The sequence below is a fragment of the Acinonyx jubatus genome, chromosome E2, assembly GCF_027475565.1.
Source record: "Acinonyx jubatus isolate Ajub_Pintada_27869175 chromosome E2, VMU_Ajub_asm_v1.0, whole genome shotgun sequence".
NCBI lineage: Eukaryota > Metazoa > Chordata > Mammalia > Carnivora > Felidae > Acinonyx > Acinonyx jubatus.
This window is the reverse complement of record NC_069396.1, coordinates 36,113,636-36,141,104: the sequence shown is the minus strand read 5'-3', so window position 1 is coordinate 36,141,104 and position 27,469 is coordinate 36,113,636. Positions and strand designations below refer to the sequence as shown.

General features: G+C 36.2%; 1 protein-coding gene across 2 annotated transcripts in view; it reads right to left on the bottom strand.

Moving 5' to 3' along the window:
• Positions 1-1,295: 1,295 nt before the first annotated feature.
• ITFG1 (integrin alpha FG-GAP repeat containing 1) overlaps positions 1,296-27,469 on the bottom strand; it is a 340,878-nt gene continuing 314,704 nt past the window's right edge. For both annotated transcript variants that reach the window (XM_015062061.3, XM_027044499.2), the window contains 4 exons: positions 15,990-16,114; positions 9,379-9,461; positions 5,956-6,073; positions 1,296-2,715 (listed from right to left, as the gene is read on the bottom strand). In XM_015062061.3, the coding sequence (XP_014917547.2) occupies positions 2,656-2,715; positions 5,956-6,073; positions 9,379-9,461; positions 15,990-16,114 (386 nt within the window). In that variant the 3' untranslated portion in view covers positions 1,296-2,655. The remainder of the gene's footprint in view (positions 2,716-5,955; positions 6,074-9,378; positions 9,462-15,989; positions 16,115-27,469) is intronic.

The following is a 27,469-nucleotide window of genomic DNA, read 5'->3' as shown; positions in this document are numbered from 1 at the left end:
CTGACCAATTATTCAAGCACTATCTGTTGAAAAGACTGTCTTCCACCTAATCACTTTTACACTTTTGTCAAAGATCAAATGGCTATATTTGTGTGGGTTTCTTTCTGGACCCTCTACTTTGTTCCATTGCTCTTCTATTTATTTGTCAATACCACACTATCTTGATTTCTATAACTTTATTCTAAGACTTATTGTAAGTATTAAAATCAGATAGTTTGATTCCTCCAACTTTGCCTTCTTTTTCAAAATTATTTTAAGCTACTTTAGTTCCTTTACTCTTTTATATAAATTTTACAATAATCTTGTCTATTTCTACAAAAACAACAACAACTGCTGGGATTTTGATAAGGATTAAATCTATAGATCACTTTGGGGAGTGTTACATCTTTGCTTGATTGAATCTTCCAACCCATGAACACAGTCTTTACATTCAAGTCTTCCTTGATTTCTTTCATCAGCATTTTATAGTTTTCTGCATACAGATCCCATGCATGCTTTGTTAATAGTTCCACATAAGAGTTTCATTGTGTTTATATAGAAATGATTGTGTTGGGGCACCTAGGTGGCTCAGTCATTTAAGCGTCTGACTTCAGCTCAGGTCATGATCTCATTGTTCATGGGTTCAAGCCCCGCATTGGGCTCTGTGCTGACAGCTCAGAGCCTGGAGGCTGCTTCAGATTGTCTACCTCTCTCTCTCTGCCCTCCCTCCACTTACACTCTCTCTCTCTCTCTCAAAGATAAACTTAAAAAAAATGATTGTGTTGACCACGAATTTGCTGAATTCACTTAGTTCTAGGAGGTTGTGTGGGTGTATAGATTCTTGGGAATTTTCTAGGCACTCATGTCATCTAATAGGGACAGTTTTATTTCTTCCTTTTCAATCTGTATGCCTTTTGTTTCATTTTCTTGGATTATTAATTTCCAGGACTATGTGGAAAGCTATCAGTGGGAGAGGGCATCCTTGCCTTGTTCCTAGTCATTGGGAGTTTGGGTTTGCTTATAACACTACTCCTCCATATATCCTGACTCCCAAGTGAGTTTTAAACCTCATGCTGTATCAATTTATAGATACTCAGCCTAGCAGTCTTTAAGGACAGTGTGGAATAGTGCCTGGCACAGTATTGCTGTTGATAACTGTTTAGTGAATTTAACTGAGTACTGTAGTCAGGGGATTCTTATCTTGCATGAACTCACAAGGAGGCAATGGGTGAATCAATTTTCCTCTGTCTCATGGTCCAGAAGGTGATTTAGACTTTATAATTACTTACAAAATATTTACAAATTCACCAAAATACTTTGTTTCAATACACAGTATTTATTAAGGAGACATATTAACATGCATAGATACACAAAGTAAACCACTTATACACATGCCATTCCCAGTGAATTGTAAAAAAAAAAAATAACACAAAGAACAAAATTAAATTTTGGGGGGTAAGTTTTTGTGTTTTATAGGCATCATATGTCCATTTGCACATTAGACAATCATTAGCACTGACATATAAACTTTTCCCAGTCTTAGGTTTAAATCTTAGGGTAACTGTTTGGTGAGGTGAAGTTCACAAAAATTTGCACTGAAGTGTGAGTGTAAGTTAGAGAATGCTTTTGAGAATAAAAATGTGGTTGAAGATTTGCATTCTCAGATGCTATCTACAGCAGTTTACTTTCAAGAAATCAAATACTCTTCATTATCACATGATTAGGATCAGTGTTCAAAAGAAAATTTTTAGTGCACGTTAATTCTTGGAGGGTACTATCATTTGTAGTTAATATGAGCAAGTAATAAATTGTTATATAAGATGTCAACCACCCTAAGAATTTAGGCTTTCCAAAGAATATGATTTCTTCATGCCTGAAAATAAAATTCTATTGAGTCTATATATTTTGATAATTAGTTGTAGAAGTCTGTAAAAAGCAAATCTAAAAATAGTAACAATGACAACTACCACTTAATTGAGCACTAACTCTGTGCTAGGCACCAAGCTAAGCACTTCACATACATCATCCCATTTGATGTTTACAAACTCAAGTAAGTAGTATTCTTAGCCCCATTTGTAAACAAGAAAACTGAGGCTCACAGATTAAGCAATTAGCCAAATTCAATCACCTTGTGACTGGTGAAACTGGAAATTTAAGGCAAGCCTGTTGGACTGCAATTCCAAAGCCAGAGTACCCAATCACTACCCTGTGTGCCCTCAGTGAGTGATTCCTGGCCCACTGTGGCAAAGGTGAAATAACTTTATCTGTGATACATTCACAAAAGTATAATTTGCAGTTAGAAGAAAAAGCAAGACCAATTCAAGTGGAACACAAAAATCCCTGCTCATTTATTTTTATTTATACATGTCTTTTTCCATCATCATTATTCTAATAAGATTATAAATACATAAACACCTGAGTACATGCAACACATTCCACAAAGGAACAAAAACATACAGCACATTTAAATAACCCAAATCTTTGTATACAAAGTGCTTTAAAAAAAGACCTTGTGACACATTCAGACCATATTTATTTGAATACTTTTCAATAATTACCAAAGGATACATCATTTATAAATAATATTCAAAATCCCCTATTTTCTTCTATCAGCCAAATTTAGTATTTCAATTAATCAAGTGAATAGCTGTTCCATTACATAATATTAAAGGCAAATCACATAGCATCAAAATGAAACCGATGGGCTTCTTGTCGTTTTTCTCTATCATCTGCTTTCTGAAAAAGAATTTTAGACTAGGTTATAAATGATAGGAAAATGTCAATAAAAGCCATTTCTGAAATGTTAATTAAAAAAATCTTAAACCTCTAAGCCAGTAGTAGGTAAACGATGTGATTTTATTATGTAATAATGTTATGAAATTTTTGTAGTTTACAGTAGCTATTTTATAATTAAGAACCCACTAACTGAATTGAAAAACCAACAAGAATGGGCTAAATGGGTAAGGAGCACTAAGGAATCTACTCCTGAAATCATTGTTGCACTATATGTTAACTAATTTGGATGTAAATTTTAAAAAAGTAAAAAATACAATTAAAAAAAACAAAGTACTGTCCAGGGGGAAGATAGATTTTCTTTTAAAGGGATAATAAACTCAAGAAAACAAAACAAAACAAACAAACAAACAAAAACTAAAAAAGAAAAAAACCCAACAAGAAATGTTCCTTTTCCTTAAATACTGAGTTGGTTATCATTTATTATTTATTTGAAAGTAGTAGTAAACATTTAATTCTACAAGGATGGAATTAACTATTTTCCCCATTCTTTCTTATTTTATTTTTTAATAAAGTTTATTTATTTTGAGAGAGACAGAGACAGTGCCAGCGGGGTAGGGGCAGAGAAAGGGAAAGAGAGGGAATCCCAAACAGGCTCTACACGATCAGTGCAGAGCCTGAGGTGGGGCTTGAACTCATCAACTGTGAGATCATGACCTGAGCCAAAGCCAAGAGTTGGAAGCTTAACCAACTGAACCACCCAGGCACCCCAACTATTTTTCCCATTCTTAACACTATAAGCAAATCTAAGCAAAGTACATTAATTATTTTTGCATTAACCTATTGATTTAGCATATATTCATTGACCTTCCACTCCCAGCAAAGTACTGTGCTTGGTATTTTGAGGGATTAGAAAAATCCTCAGTTTTGTATCTTGTTCTCAAGGAACTTAAAGCCTAGAGAGAAAAAAGCAAACCATATTGAATTAACTGTATTTCAGGAAAAAAAAGTGAAAAGTCACTAATATTCTGGGAGAGAGATTACTTCTAGGTTGGAGTGAGGAAAGGGAAAGCTTTGAAAAGATAGTAGTCATGGAAATGAGGGGGAGGGGCATTCATTCCAAACTGGGCATGAAATAGGCATAATCATGCCAAGTGGGGCAGAAGCATGGAATACTTGAAAGCAACTGGTAACAAATAAGCTTGGAAACGTATATGGTGGAGTCCTATGGAAGTTCTAAGAATGATAGGCTAAGGAGTTTACAGATTTTAGGCAGAGATTTTTGAACAGAGGAGTGACATGATTAAGGCTAAACTTGATGATGAATAATATGGCAGCAGTGCAATCAATGAAGTGGAAAGGGAAAGAATGAACTCCGGGAGACCAGGCAGGACCTAACAAAGAGCTGAACCTAAAGCCCCTGGGAGTAAGAATGCAGATGTGGGGTCAGTTGCAGGGATTGCTATGGAATCAGAATCAGTGGGGCAACTGATCAAATTTTATACTTAAGTAGGAAAGAAGACAGACAAAGCTTTACAATATTGTTTGTTTTTTAAGTTTATTCCTTTTGAGACAGAGAAAGTGTACAAACAGAGAAGGGCCAGAGAGAGAGAGGGAGAGAGAATCCTAAGCAGGCTCCACATCCAGTGCAGAGCCCTCCACTGGGGCTTGATCCCACAAACTGTGAGATCATGACCTGAGTTGAAATCCAGAGTCAAAGGGCTTAACCAACTGAGCCACCCAGGTGCCCCTACAATACTGGTTTTATGGTGCTTGTAAGTGATCTAGGTAGAGATGTCATGGAGACGGCTAGAAATGGGGGAAGAGACCTTTAGGGAGAGATGAGTGTTAGGGGTATTTGAAGTAATAGTGTGAAGTTATGCCTTTGGATAAAATTGGCAGGAAAACTGTACAAAGAAGACACCCTAAGGCAGACACTATGGTTAGGAAATGGTAGAAGGGAGCACCCAGCATAGGTGAAAGAGAAGTGGTCAGAAAGGTAGAAGAACCACAGTACCAGAGTGGAGTATATATGGTTAAATCCACATCTGTATTTAAAACTTCAATTTTCAGTCACTGAATCATTATTATTATAAGTCCACAATGTTTATCCTGTAATCAGATGATCTGAGGAATTAATGAAATTAATTTCCCTTCCTTTATAGGTCTAGAGCTATTTAATACTTCAGACTGTGTTCTGATACTTCTGGAAAAAAAAATATGTAGGATCGCCCTTTATTTTACTTCTTAAGTTGCAATCTTAAAATTAACTGAATATGTAAGTTTCTGTTATGATTTTTGATGGAAAGGAGTAATTTTTGGGGAGAGACAAACCTATGAAAATTTATCAGAACAGTTAAATTTTTCTCTTTTTCATAAGTTAAAACAGCTAAAACACATGGTAAATTTAGTTAATAAAAAATAATTATAATGGGCATGACAATCCAAAGAGAGTAGTTACAAAAAAAAAAAACAGTTGTATGACACAAAGAAGACTTTTTTGGGGAACATTGTTGGAATCTGCTAGTTATATACTTTAATATATATTCCTATTAACACATGTATTTAATTCATATTCACATTTTCATAGAAATTGGTTTTTCAATTTATATCTCAACTGCTAGTAAATTTATGTGATAGCCTCTTCTTTCCTCCTCATAAACACTGTATAAAGAAAAACTATGTTTTTGGAGTGTTGTTTTTAATTATTTAGGAGTTACACTAAAGAATAGAAATATGTTTAGTGCAAAGAATACTTTACAAATAGAAAAGATGTTTATCATTTTAGTTGTTACTTCCCACCCAAACCTTGAGAAAATAATTTAACTTGTCTGTGTTTCAATTCTTTATATAGAGATAGCTGTTATTCCTGGAAAAAAGGGTTCATGGCTCTAAGTAGATCATAAACATAGGCTTGTTAAAAAAAATTATTTTTCAGGACTTTATGAAATTGTTTCTAATTAAGTTTTTCTATATTTCTGGTAATTTTTGGGTGATCATTTTATTACTATTATACAGCATTGAAGTTTTAAAATAATTTTCTGTGATTTGTATGAATTGTTAAGAGACATTTGTAAGTTGAGAGGATGAAAGAAATTATCAGTAAGATGACATTATGGACAGAATGTGAAAAATCAGAAAATCTTAGTTACTTGAAAAAAGTTTAAAATATAATGTTTTTAGAGAGCAATGTATTGCTATTCTAAGTTAACAAAAGTTAATGTTTCATTTAAATGAACAAACCTTTTCCTGCCAATGTAAAATGCCAATTATTGCCAAGATGAAAACACAGACACCGATGAGAGCTATAGCAGTAAGTAGGACGATGTTACTTGGTGTAAGGTACAGCTTGGCACTCCAGCTGTAGATAAAACAGAATCATTAAAATTACACATTTAAATGAAAAATCACAAAATTCTACTGAGACCCAAAAGCAAATAGCTATTAATTAATGAAACAGTTGATTCATCAATTAATTCATTCTCCCAACTATCCATTCACTATAAATAAAACAACAGCACTTAAATTTAGATAGGGCTAAGAATACTAATGATCCTACAGAGTTCAGATTTCACTCAGAGAACTGAAACAGAATAGAATTTTTGATGAGATGCTTCATTATTTTTCTTTGATCCTGTGAGAATTATTCTTAAGTGAACTTATTAAGGGTACTTAGGACAATCTTAGAGATTGTTTTTATGTCTTGATTTACTTGCTGAATTTGCAAACTTGAACTTCAAGACTACATAATTTTGATATCATGTCACCTTATTTTCTGATCCTTGTTCATATATGTACTATGGCCAACTAAAACAGCCATATAACTAAGTGGGTATAGACGGCTTGTGTAAAAACACTTCTACCATTTCTGAGCCATGTTGGAGGGTTTACATTACCACAATGACATTGAGACTTCTTACAAAATCACTTTTAGTCCCTCAGTGTTAATGACAATATACAGACTTTAGCATAAATAGAACTAGCTCTTTCCCTACTACGTAATATGGCACTTGCAAACCTTGAAAAGCTTAAGCTCTATATCACCAACACTGCAGGTGGTTATATACAAAGAATTTTATTCTCCTTGAAAATAGATGATGGATATATTTTCATTTTAAAGTCACCTACTATTATTGTATTACTGTCAATTTCTCCCTTTAGGTCTGTTAATGGTTGCTTTATATATTTAGGTTTTCCTATGCTGGGTGCGTAAATATTTACAATTATTATATCCTCTGGGTTTTTTTTGACTCTTGTGTTATTATGTAATGTCCTTCTTTGTCTTTTATTAAAGTCTTTGTTTTAAAATATTTTGTCTGATATATATATGTATATATCATATATGTATATATGTACATGTATATGTACATATATACATATATGTACATATACATGTACATATATACACATATATCATATATATGTATATATATATATAGCTACCCAGCTTCTTTTTGTTTCCATTTGCATGAAACATCTTTTTTCCTTCCTTTGACTTTCAGTATGTGTGACTTTACATCTGAGGGGAGTCTCTTATAGGAAGCATATATAAGGATTTTTAAAAAATATATTTAGCCTATTTTTATTTTAAAAGTTTAATAAAAGTAAGATCATTCCGATGAATAGCAAGTAGTAATTGACTTATTTTGGGATAATTAAAATTTATTGATCTGTAAGTTAGCCTCTAGTCAATAAATCTCAAAATACACCTCAAACTAAAATCAATTACGTTTTTATTATGTACATAAATTTGAAAAGAACATCTCTTCAGAAAGAGCAAGAGAAACATGAAAAATGTTGATTATAAAAGAAAACTGTAACAGAATTTTCCAAAATTCAAAAGTAAGAAAACCAAGAAAATGAATACTGTTAGTTGAGGTTAGTTATTCTCAGTACCTTACTTCATACTTAAAAAAACAAAAAAAGTTCTTTCATGAGATTTTTTTGGTAGTTCTTTTAAAATAAACAACAAAAAAATGAAAAGACGTAAGAAAAAAATCTTGATAAGAAAAAATATGGACAAAAGGCCAATGTTTAGTTTCTTACTCAGAAGCAATCAGTTCTTACCAATTTCCTGCATATCCTTCCAGAGATATTCTATACATACATAGACATATATGCACAAATATCTTCTTCAAATCACAAATGGTTGCTTATTGTACATACTCTAAATGCATTTCCCTTTTATTGTCTTTTGCATACCACTCTATTTTAAGAGATTGTTCTGTGTCACGATATTAGACCAGATAGAAGTACCATAATTTATATAGTTTCCTATGCATAGTGCAGATTTTTTAGTTTTGTTATAAATTTCATGTATAAAAAAGTAACAAACACATAATACAGACTCATTAAAAAATATCTGAACTCAGACTATAACTGTTTCTAGAGATGTTCTCTCTTTTTAAAAAGATTTTATTTTTAAGTAATCTCTACACCCAACATGGGGCTTGACCCACAACCCCAAAATCCAGTCATGTGGTCCACTGACGGAGCTAGCCAAGTGCCCCTCTACTGATGTTATCTTATTTCATGCCTAATGTTGTGATAAAGTTGTTTTCTTAAGTAGTTTGCTTCTAAAGCCCTTAAATCTACCATAAAATATATCCTGTAGTGAGCTGGTAAAGTGGCTCTCTGGGGTGGGGAAAAAAGACCTTATTGGCAGTTGCCAATTTTCATGTTGTAAATACTCACATCATAGCTGATTTTAATGTTACCTCACTGAACAGAGTGGGAAAAAGACGCATACCATCAGCTCATGAGATGGCATGAGCTGGTTCTAGCAAGCCATTGAATATATTCCATTGAAAAATTTAATAAAGAACAATACAGCCTGGATTTTGAGAAGAAATGTAACAAAACAGCACCCTGCTGGTTAAATATTCATAGATAAATTACACCCTTCCTCTTTGGTTATTTTCCATAACTGATATCAGACTAACTTTAAGGACAACTTGTATTCTTTCCAATGAAACAAGTGTTAGTGAATACTTTCATTACCTACTTTTTAAAAATGATGGAATGAATCTAGTATTTTAAAGAAAAATGAACAAAGATAAGGAGTTAGATTTAAATGCTATTATTACAGGAGGAATATATTCTGCTAAAGATAAAAAACATCTACCTTTCACTGAAAATTTACTCTATGCTGGGCACTGTCTTAAACATATTTTATCTTCATCTTTTTAAGGTAGGTGTTCTACTTCCCACTTCACAAATGCAGAAATTGACCATCAGCAGTGGGTCTTAGTTTCTAGCTTAGGTCTGTTTGACTCCAAAACGTGTGCCTAACCACTGTGGGATATATACCACTTCTCTAAGCATTTATTAAAAAGATCAATGCTTATTGAAAAATTCAGCACTCTGAAATTTTAGAATTTATAGCTAGTGAACTGAAGATCAGTTTATTTAATCAGAATATGTATAAATCCCTAATTAGTTAACCTGCTGTTTTTCTAATAGGGTTTAATTTGTTTTCCATAAAAAAAGTCAGGGACCTTTTGTGTAGGAATGTTTAGTCATTTAAGGTTTGCTGTAAGCAAATTAAATGATGGCACTCATGGGAACACAGCAGGAATAGAGACAGAGTTTTTAAAAGATGTAACTGTTTCTATGATTCTGAATTGACAGTATTTTTTCCAAAATCAGTTCAAGCAAGGGCATTACCTTCGAGGAACATTGTGAGGATATGGAATGACAATTAGCTGGGAATTTGGAATGATTGCAGTCCACTCTTGTTTTCGTATAGACTAGAAAAAGAATGTTAAGAACATTTAACATATAGTATACTTTAAAAACAATTATTAGATTAAATCGAAGGTGGCGGCATAGGAGGACACTGGGCTCACCTCGTCCTGCTGATCACTTCGATTCCACCCACATCTGCCTAAATAACCCAGAAAACTGCCAGAAGACTAGTCGAATGGACTCTCCAGAGCTGAGCGTAGACAAGAGGCCCATGGAGGAGGGTAGGAAGGGCAGAGAGGCAGTGCGTGCTACACGGACTAGTAGGAGGGAGCTGGGGCGGTGGAGGGGCAGCCCACCTGGCAAGGCAGAGCCCCCGAAGTCTGGCTTGCAAAAGCAGAGGGGCCGGACCCTATGAGTTCTGACAGCCAGTGGGACTTACCATCTGGAATGTTAAAAGTCAACAGCTCTGCTCTCAGAGAGCGGGGAGGGCGAGAGGACACTGGGAGGGAGAGTTGTTGAGCCCCAGAACACAGAGCTCAGCTTGGCAGGAGAACAAAGGCGCTGGGAAGTGCCATTTCCCTCTCCCATCTCCCAGCTGAAATTCCAAAGGGAACCAGTTCCCCTCACCAAACTTGCTTGCACTGTGCAAATGCCCAACGCTGTTCTTCTGTGGATCCACGCCTCTGACGGGCCTGCCTCCCTCCCCGTGCTGCAGGGTTTCTCCCACAGGGGACCACCCATGGCAAACCTAGCTAAGCCTGCCCCTCCCACCCCTGTGCACCTTGCAGATCCACCCCGGTTAATACGCCCTTGGCCATATCCCATTGAAGCAGCAGCACAAGCCTGGCAGTGTGCAAGTAGTCCAGACAGGGGACACACCACTCCACAGTGAGTCCTGCCCTTGGAAGAAGGGAAGATAAGGTACAAACCAGTATGACTGTGGCCCCAGCGGTGGGCTGGGGACAGACATCGGGTCTGACTGCGGCCTCGCCCACCACACAAGTCACTCCTGATAGCACAAGAAGTGGCCTACAGTTTGGAGTTACCACAGCGACTACTCAAAATAACAAAACGGAAGAACTCTCCTCAAAAGAAGCTCCAGGAAGTAGCGACAGCTAATGAATTAATCAAAACCGATTTAAACAATATAATGGAATAAGAATTTATAATAATGGTCATAAAATTAATCACTGGGCTTGAAGAAAGCACAGAGGCCATCAGAGAATCTATTGCAACAGAGATGAATTAAAAAATGCTATAAATGAGGTGAAAAATAAATGGAGGCGGCCATAGCACGGATTGAAGAGGCAGAGGAGAGAATAGGTGAATTAGAAGATAAAATTATGGAAAAAGAGGAAGCTGAGAAAAAGAGAGATAAAAAAATCCAGGAGTATGAGGGGAGAATTAGAGAACTAAGTGATGCAATGAAACGGAACAATATCCATATCATGGGAATTCCAGAAGGAGGAAGGAGAAAAAGGGGCTGAAGGTGTACTTGAATAAATCATAGCTGAGACCTTCTCTAATCTGGGGAAGGAAAAAGGCATTGAAATCCAAGAGGCACAGAGAACCCCCTTCAGACATAACTTGAATCGATCATCTGCACGACATATCAGAGTGAAACTGGCAAAATACAAGGATAAAGAGAAAATTCTGAAAGCAGCCAGGGAAAACAGGCTCTAACTTACAAAGGTAGACACATAATAGTAGTAGCAGACCTATCTACTGAAACTTGGCAGGCCAGAAAAGAATGGCAGGAAATCTTCAATATGATGAACAGAAAAAAAAAAAAAAAAAAAGCAGCTAAGAATCCTTTATCCAGCAAGCCTGTCATTCAGAATAGAAGGAGAGATAAAGATTTCCCCAAACAAACAAAAACTGAAGGAATCCATCACCACTAAACCAGCCCCACAAGAGATCCTAAGGGGGATTCTGTGAGTGAAATGTTGCAAGGACCACAAAGGACCAGAGACATCACTACAAGCATGAAACCTACAGACATCACAATGACTCTAAACCCATATCTTTCTATAGTAAAACTGAATGTAAATGGACTGAATGCTCCAACCAAAAGATATAGGGTGTCAGAATGGATAAAAAAAACAAGACCCATCTATTTGCTGTCGATAAGAGATTCATTTTAGACCTGAGGACACCTTCAGATTGAAAGTGAGGGGATGGAGAACTATCTATCATGCTAGTGGAAGTCAAAAGAAAGCTGGAGTAGCCATACTTATATCAGACAAACTAGACTTTAAATTAAAAGTTGTAACAAAAGATGAAGAAGGACATTTTATAATAATCACAGGGTCTATCCATCAGGAAGATCTAACAATTGTACATCTATGTTCCGAATAAGGAGGCCCCAAATGTGTAAAACAATTAATCACAAACATGAGCAACCTTATTGATAAGAATGTGGTAATTGCAGGGGACTTTAATACCCCACTTACAGCAATGGATAGATCATCTAGACACAGGATCAATAAAGAAACAATGGCCCTGAATGATACATTGGATCAGATGGACTTGACAGATATATCTAGAACTCTGCATCCCACAGCAACAGAATATACTTTCTTCTCGAGTGCACATGGAACATTCTCCAAGATAGATCACATACGGGGTCACAAAACAGCCCTTCATAAGTATACAAGAATTGAGATCATACCATGCACACTTTCAGACCACGATGCTATGAAGCTTGAAATCAACCACAGGAAAAAGTCTGGAAAACCTCCAAAAGCATGGAGGTTAAAGAACACCCTACTAAAGAATGAATGGGTCAACCAGGCAATTAGAGAAGAAATTAAAAAATATATGGAAACAAACGAAAATGAAAATACAACAATCCAAATGCTTTGGGATGCAGCAAAGGCAGTCCTGAGAGGAAAATACATTGCAATCCAGGCCTATCTCAAGAAACAAGAAAAATCCCAAATACAAAATCTAACAGCACACTTAAAGGAAATAGAAGCAGAACAGCAAAGGCAGCCTAAATCAGCAGAAGAAGAGAAATAATAAAGATCAGAGCAAAAATAAATATAGAATCTAAAAAAACTGTAGAGCAGATCAAGGAAACCAAGAGTTGGCTTTTTGAAAAAATAAACAAAATTGATAAACCTCTAGGCAGGCTTCTCAAAAAGGGAGATGACCCAAATTGATAAAATCACGAATGAAAATGGAATTATTACAACCAATCCCTCAGAAATACAAGCAATTATCAGGGAATACTATGAAAAATTATATGCCAACAAACTGGACAACCTGGAAGAAATGGACAAATTCCTAAGCACTTCCAAAACTCAAACAGGAAGAAATAGAAAACTTGAACAGACCCATAACCAGTGAAGAAATGGAATCAGTTATCAAAACTCTCCCAACAAAGAAGAGTCCAGGACCAGATGGCTTCCCTGGGAAATTCTAACAGACAGTTAAAGCAGAGATAATACCTATTCTTCTCAAGCTGTTCCAATAAATAGCAAGGGAAGGAAAACTTCCAGACTCATTCTATGAATCCAGCATTCCTTTGATTCCCAAACCAGACAGAGACTCAGCAAAAAAGAGAACTACAGGCCAATATCCCTGATGAATATGGATGCAAAAATTCTCAATAAGATACTAGCAAATCGAATTCAACAGCATATAAAAAGAATTATTCACGCTGATCAAGTGGGATTCATTCCTGGGATGCAGGGCTGGTTCAACATTCACAAATCAATGTGATACATCACATTAATAAAAGAAAAGATAAGAACCATATGATCCTGTCAATCGATGGAGAAAAAGCATTTGACAAAATTCAGCATCCTTTCTTAATAAAAACCCTCGAGAAAGTCGGGATAGAAGGAACATACGTAAACATCATAAAGCCATTTATGAAAGCCCACAGCTTAAATCATCCTCAATGGGGAAAACCTGAGAGCTTTCTCCCTGAGATCAGGAACACAACAGGGATGTCCACTCTCACCGCTGTTGTTTCACACAGTGTTGGAAGTGCTAGCATCAGCAATCAGACAACAAAAGGAAATCAAAGGCATCAAAATTGGCAAAGATGAAGTCAAGCTTTCACGTTTTGCAGATGACATGATACTATATATGGAAAACCCAACAGACTACACCGAAAGTCTGCTAGAAGTGATACATGAATTCAGCAAAGTCGCAGGATACAAAATTAATGTACAGAAATCAGTTGCATTCCTTTACACTAACAACGAAGCAACAGAAAGACAAACCGATCCCATTTACAACTGAACTAAGAATCACAAAGATCTGTATGCTGAAAACTATAGAAAACTTATGAAGGAAATCGAAGAAGATACAATGAAATGGAAAAATATTCCATGCTCATGGATTAGAAGAATAAATATTGTTTGAATGTCAATACTACCCAAAGCAATCTACACATTCAATGCAATCCCAATCAAAATTGCACCAGCATTCTTATCGAAGCTAGAACAAGCAATCCTAAAATTTGTATGGAACCACAAAAGACCCTGAATAGCCAAAGTAATATTGAAAAAGACCAAAGTGGGAGGCATCCCAATCCCAGACTTTAGCCTCTACTACAAAGCTGTAATCATCAAGGCAGCATGGTATTGGCACAAAAACAGACACATAGACATATGGAATAGAATAGAGACTCCAGAATTGGGCCCACAAAAGTATGGCCAAGTAATATTTGACAAAGCAGGAAAGAGTATCCAATGGAAAAAAGACAGTCTCTTTAACAAATGGTGCTGGGAGAAGTGGACAGCAACATGCAGTAGAATTAAACTAGACCACTTTCTTACACCATTCACAAAAATAAACTCAAAATGGATGAAGGACCTGAATGTGAGACAGTAAACCATCAAAACCCTAGAGGAGAAAGCAGGAAAAAAACCTCTCTGACCTCAGCCGTAGCAATTTCTTACTTGACACATCTCCAAAGGCAAGGGAATTAAAAGCAAAAATGAACTATTGGGACCTCATGAGATAAAAGGCTTTTGTACCGCAAAGGAAACAATCAACAAAATTAAAAGGCAACCAACGGAATGGGAAAAGATATTTGCAAATGACATATCGGACAAAGGGCTAGTATCCAAAGTCTATAAAGAACTCACCAAACTCCTCACCCAAAAAACAAATAATCCAGTGAAGAAATGGGCAGAAGACATGAATAGACACTTCTCTAAAGAAGACATCCAGATGGCCAACACGCACATGAAAAGATGCTCAACTTCTCTCCTCATCAGGGAAATACAAATCAAAGCCACACTCAGATACCACCTCACGCCAGTCAGAGTGGCTAAAATAAACAAATAAGGAGACTATAGATGCTGGCGAGGATGTGGAGAAATGGGAACCCTCTTGCACTGTTGGTGGGAATGCAAACTGGTGCAGCTGCTCTGGAAAAGTGTGGAGGTTCCTCAAAAAATTAAAAATAGATGTACCCTATGACCCAGCAATAGCACTGCTAGGGATTTACCCAAGGGATACAGGAGTGCTGATGCAGAGGAGCACTTGTACCCCAATGTTTATAGCAGCACTTTCAGCAATAGCCAAATTATGGAAAGAGCCTAAATGTCCATCAACTGATTAATGGATAAAGAAATGTTAGTTTATATATGCAATGGAATACTATTTGGCAATAAGAAAGAATGAAATATGGCCTTTTGTACAATGTGGATGCAACTGGAAAGTGTTATGTTAAGTGAAATAAGTCATACAGAGAAAGCAGATACCATATATTTTCACTCTTATGTGGATCCTGAGAAACTTAACAGAAGCCCATGGGGGAGGGGAAGGGGAAAAAAAATTTAGAGAGGTAGGGAGCCAAACCATAAGAGACTTTTAAAAATAGAATAAACTGAGGGTTAATGGGGGGTGGAAGGGAGGGGAAAGTGAGTGATGGGCATTGGGGGGCACCTGTTGGGATGAGCACTGGCTATTGTATGGAAACCAATTTGACAATAAATTTCATATTAAAAAAAACCAAAAACCAAAAAAACCCCAATTATTATTATAAATAAATAAGGAAAAAGCTTAAGTACTCCTTGATTAATTGAAATCCTATGTATGGATTAAGCTAAATTGATATATAATAAGCACCAAATAGGGCTCCTGTGCCCTGGTGGCAATTTTTTTTTTATCTTTTGAAGGATTATATTTCTGTCTCACAGATTTATTAATTCAACAAATACTTATTCAACAGTGTAGCAGGCATTGTTCAAAGTGCTATGTACAAATGCTGCTTGAAGCTAAAATTCGAGTGGAGGTGGAGTATGACAAACAAAATAAAATACATATTATGTTAGATATTCAAGATGAAGAAAAAAAGGAGAAAAGAGGGATAGGAGGTCATGAGGTTTATGAGAGAGGGGCTAGAAAACTATATCTTCAAATTATGACGTGTTCTATGTAAGGCAAGTTTAGATAGATCACTATTTCTTTTTCTTAAGTCATTATGTCTATTTTTCTACATCTCTTTAAAGAGATTAAAAAAGTTTGAAGTATTTGAATTCAAATATTCAAATTGTTGAATTCAAATACTAAATAGTGAATGTTAAAACACAGATTCATTGTAAACAAAATAAATTTTTACTCACCTTCTCTCCAGATGGACGGGGAATGCCAACATAAAGATGATCAAGAAAATTTGCACTTCGACCTAAACCAAGTACATTGTATGGTAGTTGGAGAGCTAAATGTGCTGACTGGCTGAGTTGTCCAGCTACATTTATTAAAAAAAAAAAAAAGGCATCTTTGTAAACATTGCTCTTATCAAACATTAAAATGATAAAAATGTTAACAATTTAGGTGCCAGAACTTAATTCTTTAAGGATAAAAATGTGAAATGAAATGTCTCGATTATTAACATTAATGATTCACTTTTCAAAGAAAGCAGGTTTATTGAGATATAATTCACATACCATAAACATCACCAACTTAAAATGTGTAGTGTTTTTGAGTATATGAAAAACGTTGTTGAACTATAACCACAAATTTTAGAACATTTTCATCACCCAAAAAGAATCCCATACCCATTAGAAGTTACTCCTATTTCTAACCTTTACTCTTTCAGCTATGGGTAATCACTAATCAGTTTCTCTATAGATTTGCCTCTTCTAGAGATTCATATAAATACAATCATACAATGTGTGGTCTTTTTATGAATAATGCTGCTGTGTGAACATTCACATACAAGTCTTTGTGTCAACTTGTTTTCCAAAATGGCCACAGCATTCTATATTCTGTATTCCCACCAATAATGTATGAAGGTTCCAAGTTTTCCACATCCTTGCTAATGCTTCCTCTGTCTTTTTGATCATAGCCATCCCAGTAGTTGTGAAGTGGTATTTCTCATTGTGGCTTTTTTTGCATTTACCTAATGCCTAATGATGCTGAGCTGCTTTTCAAGTGTTATTGGCTATTTATGTAGCTTCCTTTTCTGTTAAGGTTGGTAATAGTATCCTCTTTCATTATGGACTTTAGCAATTTGAGTCTTCTCTTTTTTTTTCTTTGTCAGTCTAGCTAAAGGTTTGTAAATTTTGTTAATCTTAAAAAAATCTTTTAATTGGTTTTCTTTATGTTTTTCTTCCCTTCTTATTTTCTTTCATTTCTTGGCTTCTGCTTGCTTTGGGCTTAGTTTCCTTTTCCTTGGCTAATTCCTTCCTTCCTTCCTTCCTTCCTTCCTTCCTTCCTTCCTTCCTTCCTTCCTTCCTTCCTTCCAGTTTATTTATTTATTTTGAGAGAGAGAGAGAGAGAGAGAGAGCGAGAAAGAGAGAGAGAGAGAGAGAGAGAGCGCACAAGCAGGGGAGGAGCAGGGAGAAAGAGAACCCCAAGCAGGCTCTGCACCACCAGCACAGAGCCTCATGTGGGGCTCGAACTCATGAACTGTGTGAGGTCATGACCTGAGCTGAAACCAAAAGTCAGATGCGTAACAGACTGAGCCACCCCAGGTGCCCCAGGTAGTTTCTTAAGGTGGTTATCAGTTTCAGATTTTTCCTATTCCTTAATATAGGCACTTACATCAATAAATTTTCCTCTACGAACTGGTTTAGCTGCAGCCTATATATTTTGGTATGTCGTGGTTTTGTTTTCATGCACCTAAGTATTTTCTAGTTTCCCTTGTGATTTATTTGACCTATTGGTTTTTTAGGAGTCTGTTGTTTAATTTCCACATATTTGTGAATTTTCAAATTATTATTGATTTCTAATAGCATCCCATTGTAGTTAGGGAACATACCTAGGATGATTTCAATTCTTTTAAATTTATTGAGGCTTGTTTTATGACCTAGCATATGGTCAGTCTATTTTGGAGAATGTTCCATGTGTGTTTGGGAAGAATGCATATTCTGCTGTTGTTGGGTGGAGTGTTCTGTACAGTTCTGTTAGGTTTTGTTGGTTTGTAGTGTCATTTTCTCTTTCCTTAACAATCTTATGCCTGATTTGATCCATTATTGAAAGTGCAGTATTAAAGTCTCCAATAATTTATTTTGAATTATCAATTTCTGTCCTCAATTCTTCATGTATTTGGGGTGCTCTGTAGTTAGGTGCCTATGTCTTTATAGTTCTTATAGCTTCCTTATGGATTACCCTTTTTATGGTCATTATAAAATGTCCTTCTTTGTCTCTAGTAACAATTTTTTGTCTTAAAGTCCAGTTTAGTCTGATACTAGAATGGCCACTCCAGCTCTCTTTTGGTTACTTTTTGCATGGCATAATTTCCCCCATCTTTTTACTTTCAAGTTATTTGTATCTTTTTTAAAAAAGATATTATTTTTTAAAGTAATCTGTATACCCAGTGTGGGGCTCAAGCTTACAATCCTGAGATTGAGAGTCACTGAGCCAGACAGGCACCACCCCCCCAAACTTATTTGCATCTTTGAACCTAAAGTGTCTTTTGTAGATGGCACATAATTGAGTCATATATTATCCATTCTACCAATCTCTGCCTTTTGATAGGAGTGTTTATTCCAATTACACTTAGTTTGATTGCTGATAAGGCAGGATTTATGTCTCCCATTTACTATTAGTTTTGTACATGTTTTATGTCTTTTGAATTAAAGGCACTACTACTTTGTTAAATTATTTTAGTATACTATTTTAATTCCCTAGTTATTTCTTTTATAGTTTTTGAATTATTTTCTTCATGGTTGCCATAGAGATTACAATTAGCATATTAACTAACTTAATTCCTAGTGCATATAACAACTTTGCTCCAATATAGCTATTGTCCTCCCCTTTCTTTTGTGCTCTTATTATATGTTATATTTTTATACATAACCAGCTCATCAACACAGATTTACATGATTACTTTATGCACTTTTAAGTCAGATAGGAAATAAGAGACATTACCATATTTTCTATTTATCTATAGTCTTACTGGTGTTTTTATTTAATTGTGTGGATTTTAATTACTGTCTAGTTGTCCTCTAAGCTCAGCCTGAAGGGCTCCCTTTAGCATTTCTTTTAGGGCTGGCCTGGTAGAGATGAATTGTCTGTTTAAAAAAAATTTTTTTTAATCTTTATTTTAGAGAGATTAAGAGGGAGAGAGAGAGAGAAAGAGAGAAAGAGAGAGAGAGAGAGGGAGAGAGAGGGGGGGAGAGAGAGAGAGAGAGAGAGAGAGAGAGAGAGAGAGAGAGAGAGAGAGAGAGAATCTCAAGCAGGCTCCACATTCAGCACAGAGCCCAATGCAGGGCTTGATCCCACAATCGTGGGATCAAGACTTGAGCAGGAAACAAAAGTTGGACACTCAATTGACTGAGCCACCCAGGTGGCCCTGAATGTCTGTTTTGTTTATCTAGGAATGTCTAAATTTCTTCATTTTTGAAGAATCGTTTTGCCACATATAGAATTCTTCACTGACAGTCCCCCCCCTCCCCACCTTTAGCATATATCCTCCTCCTCTGGCCTCTATGGTGTTTGTTGATAAGTCAGCTGTTGATCTTATTGAGGCTCTCATATATGTGATAAGTAGCATCTCTCTTGCTATCAATAGAACTTTTGTCTTTGTTTTTTGACAGTTTGACTATGCGTGGATCTCTTCTTAGAATTTGCTGGGCTTCTTAGATGTGCATATTAATGCTTTTCATCAAATTTAGGTGCTTTTGGCCATTATTGCTTCAGATATTTATTTTGCCCCTTTTTCTCTTTTCCTTTTATGAATCCCCTTATACATATGTTGGTATGCTTGATGGTGGGTCCATAGGTCTCTGAGTTTTTTTTTTCTTCTATAACTCAGGCTGTATATACTTCCTGTATACAGAAATTAGTATTCAAGTTTGATCCTATTCAAGTTTGCTTATTCTTTTGTCAACTCAAATCTGTTGAGTCCTCTGCTGAATTTTTCTCTTCAATTTCTATTTCCAGAATTTCTATTTGATTTTTAAGATGATCTTTATCTCCTTATTTCCATTTTCTATTTAGTGAGACATAGTTGTCATATTTAACCCTAATTCTCAATCCTGGCTTCTTTTAGTTCTTTCAACATATTTATAATACCAACTTTATAGATTCTGTCAACTATGTCCAATATCTTTGGGTACATTTTCTGTTATTTTATTTTATTCTTTTAAAAATGTGTTTGTGGCATAATTTCCTGTTTCTTTGCATGTCATATAATTTTTGGTTGAAAGTGGATTTCTTAGATAATATAATGACTGTGGTATCAACCATCTCCTTTCAAGGATTTGTTGGTTTTTCTTTGTTGGTGGCGCTCATTTGTTCAGTGAGTTTCCTGGATGAATTCTATAGATCCTTCATTCCCTGCCACAAAGTTATTTTATTTTCTTATTTTTAAAGTTTTTATCTTAAGCCTGACTTCCTAGGGGATATACTTGAGTCAGCAATGACTGGTCATAAGATTTCTTTAATATCTTGTCTATATGTCTTCCACACTTTGGGGGATTTGTGTGTGGAAGTATTCCTTCAAACTTCAGGCAGTTTACAGATTAATTTTAGCTTTCATGTATTGCTTAAGCAGGGCCACAAGGTAGTATTTGAATGAGGTAGTTTCATTTCTAGGCATGTTCACAGCCGTATAGATCCCTATGAATATACTGGAGTTTTTCAAAGTCATTTTGTTCCTCAAGATTTCCTTTTATACGTTGAACAGGTTCTTGTTTCACTATATCTGAAAGCTTAGGCCTAGGTAGCTTAGATTTTGCCAGCAGGTGATTGTTCTTTTTGGTAATGCCCCAGGGATAGGGCTTTTTAAAATTTTTAAAATAAATTTTATTTTTTCCTGCTGGGCTGAACTCTGAGTCAAATCAAACAGCCCCCAAATCCTGAGAATGGGGATTTTCCAAGGAGTTGCTACTTTAGATAAAATATTGACAGTGCTATGGGGATCGGAATTTTAATGGAGCTCCAAAGGTCAGTCCTGTCCACTGACTGTGAGGCTGCTTGTTTTTCCTCGCTGCTGTACTGCTCAGTAGAGAAGGTAGTTCAGATGGGAATAGCCTGAAGTAAAAGTGCCACAGATCCTGCTGTCTTAGTGAGGATTAGTAGTTCTTCTTGGATACATACAGACACACTCCATTCTATAGCTTTGGTTAATTTCTTAAATTCTGAAATGGTTGATACTAGTTGTTTGGCCAGTATTTTTATTTCCCTTTTTGGGGACAGCAGGTTCGTGTAGTCCTCACACTGGCATTCCAAAAGTCAGTCTCTCCCTATGAGTATATATATTTGCTAGGTGTTTGTTACATAATTAAGCTGAACATTTAAACACTAAGACTGGGGTGCCTGTGTGGCTCAGTATGTTAAGTGGCTGACTTTGGCTGAGGTCATGATCTCGTGGTTCCCATGTCGAGCCCCACGTTGGGCTCTGTGCAGACAGCTCAGAGCTTGGAGCCTGCTTCGAATTCTATGTTTCCCTCTCTCTCTACCCCTCCTCCACTCGTGTTGTCTATCTCTAAAAATATAAAAATTAAAAAAAAATAAAGGATAAGACTAAAATCTAAAAATTTTAATATTTAGTGGGACTCTCTTAACATCACTAACATTACCTAGAAATATGAAATAATTTGAAAGTATACATGATTTATTATATAGTTCTTATGTTAGAAATAGAAATGTATAATGGAAAGAGTGAACTTACGTATAGGCATTTAAAAAACGTTAATGTATATAAAATTGTAAAGCAATATAATGAATTGCAAATTAGAAGAATTAGTCTGCCTTATGGAGTTATGCTTATTGAATGAGAATGCTTAAAAGTATCTTGTCCTGCCTGGTAAACACTAAATACAGGTTAGCTGTATTTGTTAAGATAAAATTTACTATTACATGGTTGAAGTAAAAATCAAATATGTATGGATTTTGCTACAGTACCAGCAAAGACTGACTTAATAGACATCAAACTATTCATATAAATTATTTTCCTATAATTACCTTGCTGTAAAGAACTAAAAATAAGAACATTTATCGAGTACTCTGTTAAGAACATAAATTTCAAATTAAAAGAGTATGTTTAGTAAGAAAACATGTGGCATGTGGATGGGTCAGTTGGTTAAGCAGCTGACTTTGGATCATGTCATGATCTCGCGGTTCATGAATTTGAGACCTGCATTGGGCTCTGTGCTGACAGCTCAGAGACTGGAGCCTGCTTCAGATTCTGTGTCTCCCTCACTCTCTGCCCCTCCCCCACCAACACTCTCACTCTCAAAAATAAAGCAATAAAAAATTGTTAAAAAAAAAATAAGGAAACTTAAAACTATTAAAAATAATTAGCATAAAATTATCCAAAATCTCAAAATGAAGACATAATTATTATATTTTAGCATACTTTCAATCATGTAATTTTCTTCCCTAGGTATATGCATGCACAGATAAACACATTAGCATAGTTTGGTATTGTTGCTTTTCACTCAGTATTATTTTATGAATATTTTTTCATGTTATTAAAATTCTTTAAAAATAGGTAAGCAGAAAGATCATTGTAAAACTGAAATCCCATTAAGAGAAAACCAAAGTAACAGTTAAAAGACATTTATTATTATAAATGCCTTTAAAAATTATTTTTTCTAAAATCTACACAGACATGATCAAAAACATAATTTTAAGCAAAAATGAACTACTGGGACCTCATCAAACTAAACTAAACTAAACTAAACTAAACTAAACTAAACTTCTGCACAGAGAAGGAAACAATCAGCAAAACTAAAAGGCAACCAACAGAATGGGAGAAGATATTTGCAAATAACATATCAGATAAAGGGTTAGTATCCAAAATCTGTAAAGAACTTATCAAACTCAACACCTAAAAAACATAATCCAGTGAAGAAATGCGCAAAAGACATGAATAGACACTTCTCCAGAGAAGACACCCAGATGGCTGACACATGAAAAAATGCTCCAAATCACTCATCATCAGCGACATACAAATTAAAACCACAATGAGATTACTACTTTATACCTGTCAGAATGGCTAACATTAACAACTCAGGCAAAAACAGATGTTGGTGAGGATGTGGAGAAAGAGGATCTCTTTTACATTGTTGGTGGGAATGCAAGCTGGTGCAGCCACTCTGGAAAACAGTATGGAGGTTCCTCAAAAAGCTTAAAATAGAACTACCCCACGACCCAGCAATTGTATTACTAGGCATTTATCCAAGGGATACAGGTATGCTGTTTTGAAGGGACACATGCACCCCCATGTTTATGGCAGCACTATCAACAATAGTCACAGTATGGAAAGAGCCCAAATGCCCATCAATGGATGAATGGATAAAGAAGATGTGGTATATGTATACAATGGAGTATTACTCGGCAATCAAAAATAATGAAACCTTGCCATTTGCAACTATGTGGATGGAACTGGAGGGTATTAATTATAAATTATATAACTGGAAGTTAGTCAGAGAAAGACAAAAATCATATGACTTCATTCATATGAGGACTTTCAGAGACAAAACAGATGAACATAAGGGAAGGGAAACTAATACAAAAACAGGGAGAGGGACAAAACAGAAGAGACTTACAAATATGGAGAAAAAAAGGGTTACTGGAGGAGTTATGGGAGGGGGGTTGGGCTAAATGGGTAAGGGGCACTAAGGAATCTACTCCTGAAATCACTGTTGCACTATATGGTAACTAATTTGGATGTAAATTTTTTTTTTTATTTAAAAAAAATTTTTTTTTCAACGTTTTTTATTTATTTTTGGGACAGAGAGAGACAGAGCATGAACGGGGGAGGGGCAGAGAGAGAGAGAGACACAGAATCGGAAACAGGCTCCAGGCTCCGAGCCATCAGCCCAGAGCCTGACGCGGGGCTCAAACTCATGGACCGCGAGATCGTGACCTGGCTGAAGTCGGACGCTTAACCCACTGCGCCACCCAGGCGCCCCGGATGTAAATTTTTAAAAATAAAAAATAAAATAAAAAAAATTCCAGTTAACATACAGTGTAATATTAGTCACTCTACTTAAAAAAAAATCTTAATCTTAGTAAAGCAGTATCTTGAAAATCTTTATCAACATATAGAAGTCAACTTTTTTCATGAAGAGTGAAAAAGACAATGATTAAGACTCATCACATGAAAACTCTTTTGAAGTAAACAGAATGACATCTTGTAATAACTTTATAATTCCTTTCATATATGTTTCTCTTTGGGATTACATTACTCAGTGAAACTAGCAAGAAAGGGAAAGATGAAAATCTTAAGACAGTCCAAAGTTAATTTCTCAAGATTTCACTGGTAGTCTGTGTTAGAGTCAGCCCACGAATATACTTAAAAATTTTTGTTTAATGTTTATTTATTATTTTTGAGAGAGAGAGAGAGAGAGAGAGAATGTGAGCAGGGGAGGGGCAGAGAGAGAGGGAGATACAGAATCCAAAGCAGGCTCCAGGCTCTGAGCTGTCAGCATAGAGCCTAATGTGGGGCTCTGAGATTATTACCTGAGCTGAAGTTGGATGCTTAACCGACTGAGTATACTTTTAACTTCCTATCAGTGTTCTCTTCACTACATGAGATTGCCTTGGTGATGAATTCAAGACCATTGCATTACACAAAAATCCAATTCATTTTCCTTCAAAACTAACTTAATGACATGTATGATTACTGCTTTTGTTTAAGTGTCCTCTCTGCCAGTTTGTAAATCTTGTAAAAAATTCTTAAAAGCTATGTGAAGAGCTAATGGAGGATAAGAACATGAACTGTGGATGTAACTTTGTATTTCCTGTCCATTGCCTTAACAAAGATAGAAAATACATTGCTGTGACATGATGTGTCAACTTATAAACTTAGAGACTTATAAAACAATGCTATGTTACCATATGTATACTTTAAAAAAAGAAAAAAGAGGAATGTTAAAAAAGACCATAATTTTATTCCCTACATTAATCCTCTAATATCATCATTTTAAAAATCTACTGTTGGAGAGGGAGGAGCCAAGATGGTGGAACAGCATGGAGGTTTTTTTTGTGTCTCGAGTCCATGAAATACGGCCAGATCAACATTAAACCATCCTGCACACCTAGAAAACTGATTTGAGGATTAACACAACAATCTGCACAACCTGAACCACAGAACTCGGCAGGTATGCGGCACAGAGAGGTGAACTGGGTGAGAGAGAAACCACGGAGGGCAGGGAGCTATTTTTGCTTGTGGAGAGAGGATAGAAACAGGGGGAGGGAGAGTATTGGAAAAACACCCCCCCCCCCCAAAAAAAAGCAGCTGGAGAGAAAGTGAAAAAGTGGAAAGAGTCACAGGGACTGAACTAAAAAGGGACAAAAGAGAAAGGAGAGTGTTTAAAATCCACTGAGACTCTATAAACAGGGGGAGCACAGCGTCTGAAACTCCACAGCTTGATACCTGGTGGTGCTCTGCCGGGAAGGGAGAATCCCCAGGAGCAGAGTGAGGTCCAGGGGTCCTCAAGCCACAGGGGAGAGGTGGTTCCCCAGTGGGGAGGAAATCTGATATAGGCTGTGTGGCCCCCCACAGGCAAATGTGCCAGTAGACCCTGGAGAACAACCACATTTGCTGGTACTGGAACAAGATCGTTGAGGGTAAAGACTGGTGCCAGATGTGTGTTGAGATTTTACATAATCCCTGAAACACTGCTGCTACACGATCGTGTGAACATATTCTGGGGCGGGCTGGCAATCAGCCGTAGTCTCTGGGCATTGGCAACAAACAGCACGGTCCCAGGAACATTCCTGGGTGTGGCTGGCACCTGGCCATTGCTTGGTGAGATCCTCCCCAGAAGGTCTGCGCAGGACAAAGCCACAGTCCCTCAGAAGTGAGGGGTTGGGAAACACAGTCACATCTGAAATAAAACTCAGGAGGGAGGCACCACCTGGCAAAATGATGGCTTGGTCACAGACAGTGTAGAATCAGGGAGTGGATGGAAGCCAGAGACAAAGGATGGGTGTGTGATTGCTGATCTGGGAGAACAGAGTTCCGATACTAGAAACTGGATATCTGGGTGACACCATTTTCACCCCTCCCGCGCATGCGCATACACATCTACAAGCACCACAGCAATCCATTCCAGTAAGCTATGCAGCGCCATCTAGTGGAGAACAGACCCCTTACACTAAGCCCTGCCCAACTGGGCCAACCTCGCTTTCAGGAACACAAGTCTCTCTGCCTGCTTAGTTTACAGACTATACTTGATTCATAGTTTCACTTCTAGGGGAAAATGATGTAATTTCAATTGTATTTCAGTCTGTTCACTGGTCTATCTACTTAATTTTACTTTTCTTTTGTTTTTCTTTTTTGTTTCTTGAATACAGACAGAGAAAAAATTTATTTTCATTTTCAATTTTTATTAAAAATATTTTTTCTCCTGTATTTTTCACTTTTTTGTAAATTTTTCAAATTCTATTTTACTTCCATCATTTCATTTTATTCTATTTCAATGTATTCAGTTTTTCAAATTTTCACATGTTTTCCTTTTTTTCTTTTTCCCTTTTTTCTCTAATCTTTCAAGCTCCTTTCAACAACCAGACCAAAACACACCTAGGATCTAGCATCATTTATTTGATTCTTTTATGTGTATGTGTTGGTTTTCATCTTTTAATTTTAATTTTTTTTCTTTATTAATTCTTTTCTTCCTTCGAAATGATGAAATGAAGGAATTTACCCAAAAAAGAAAGAGCAGGTAGAAATGACAACCAGGGACTTAACACAGATACAAGCAAGATGTCTGAACCAGAATTTAGAATCACGATAATAAGAATACTAACTGGGGTCAAAAATAGATTAGAATCCCTCTCTGTGGAGATAAAAGAAGCAAAAGCTAGTCAGGATGAAATAAAAAATGCTATAACTGAACTGCAATCTCAAATGCATGCCATGGTGGCAAGGATGGATGAGACAGAGCAGCAAATCAGCGATATAGAGGACAAACTTATGGAGAATAATGAAGCAGAAAAAAAAAGGTAGATTAAGGCAAAAGAGCACAATTTAAGAATTAGAGAAATCAGTGACTCATTAAAAAGGAACAACATCAGAATCATAGGGGTTCCAGAAGAGGATGAGAGAGAAAACAGGGTAGAAGGGCAATGTGAGGAAATCATAGCAGAAAACTTTCCTAACCTGGGAAAAGACACAGACATCAAAATACAGGATGCACAAGGGACTCCCATTAAATATTACAAAAACTTATCATCAACAAGGCATATCATAGTCAAATTCACAAAATACTCAGGCAAGGAAAGAATCATGAAAGCAGCAAGGGAAAAACAGTGCTTAACCTACAAGGGAAGACAGATCAGGTTTGAACCAGACCTATTCAGAGAAACCTGGTAGGCCAGAAAGGAGTAGCAGGATATATTCAATGTGCTGAATCGGAAACTATGGAGCCAAGAATACTTTATCCAAGAATTCTTTATAATTCAAAATAGAAGGAGAGATTAAAAGTTTTTCAGACAAAGAAAAATTACAGGAGTTTGTGACCACTAAACCAGCCCTGCAAGAAATTTTACGGGGGACTCTCTCAGGGGAGAAAAGACAGAAAAACAAAAACAGACCAAAAGCAACAAAGACTAGAAAGGACCAGAGAACACCATCAGAAACTCCCAACTCTACAGGCACACATACATATATTCTATGGAGTATTACTTGACAATCAAAAAG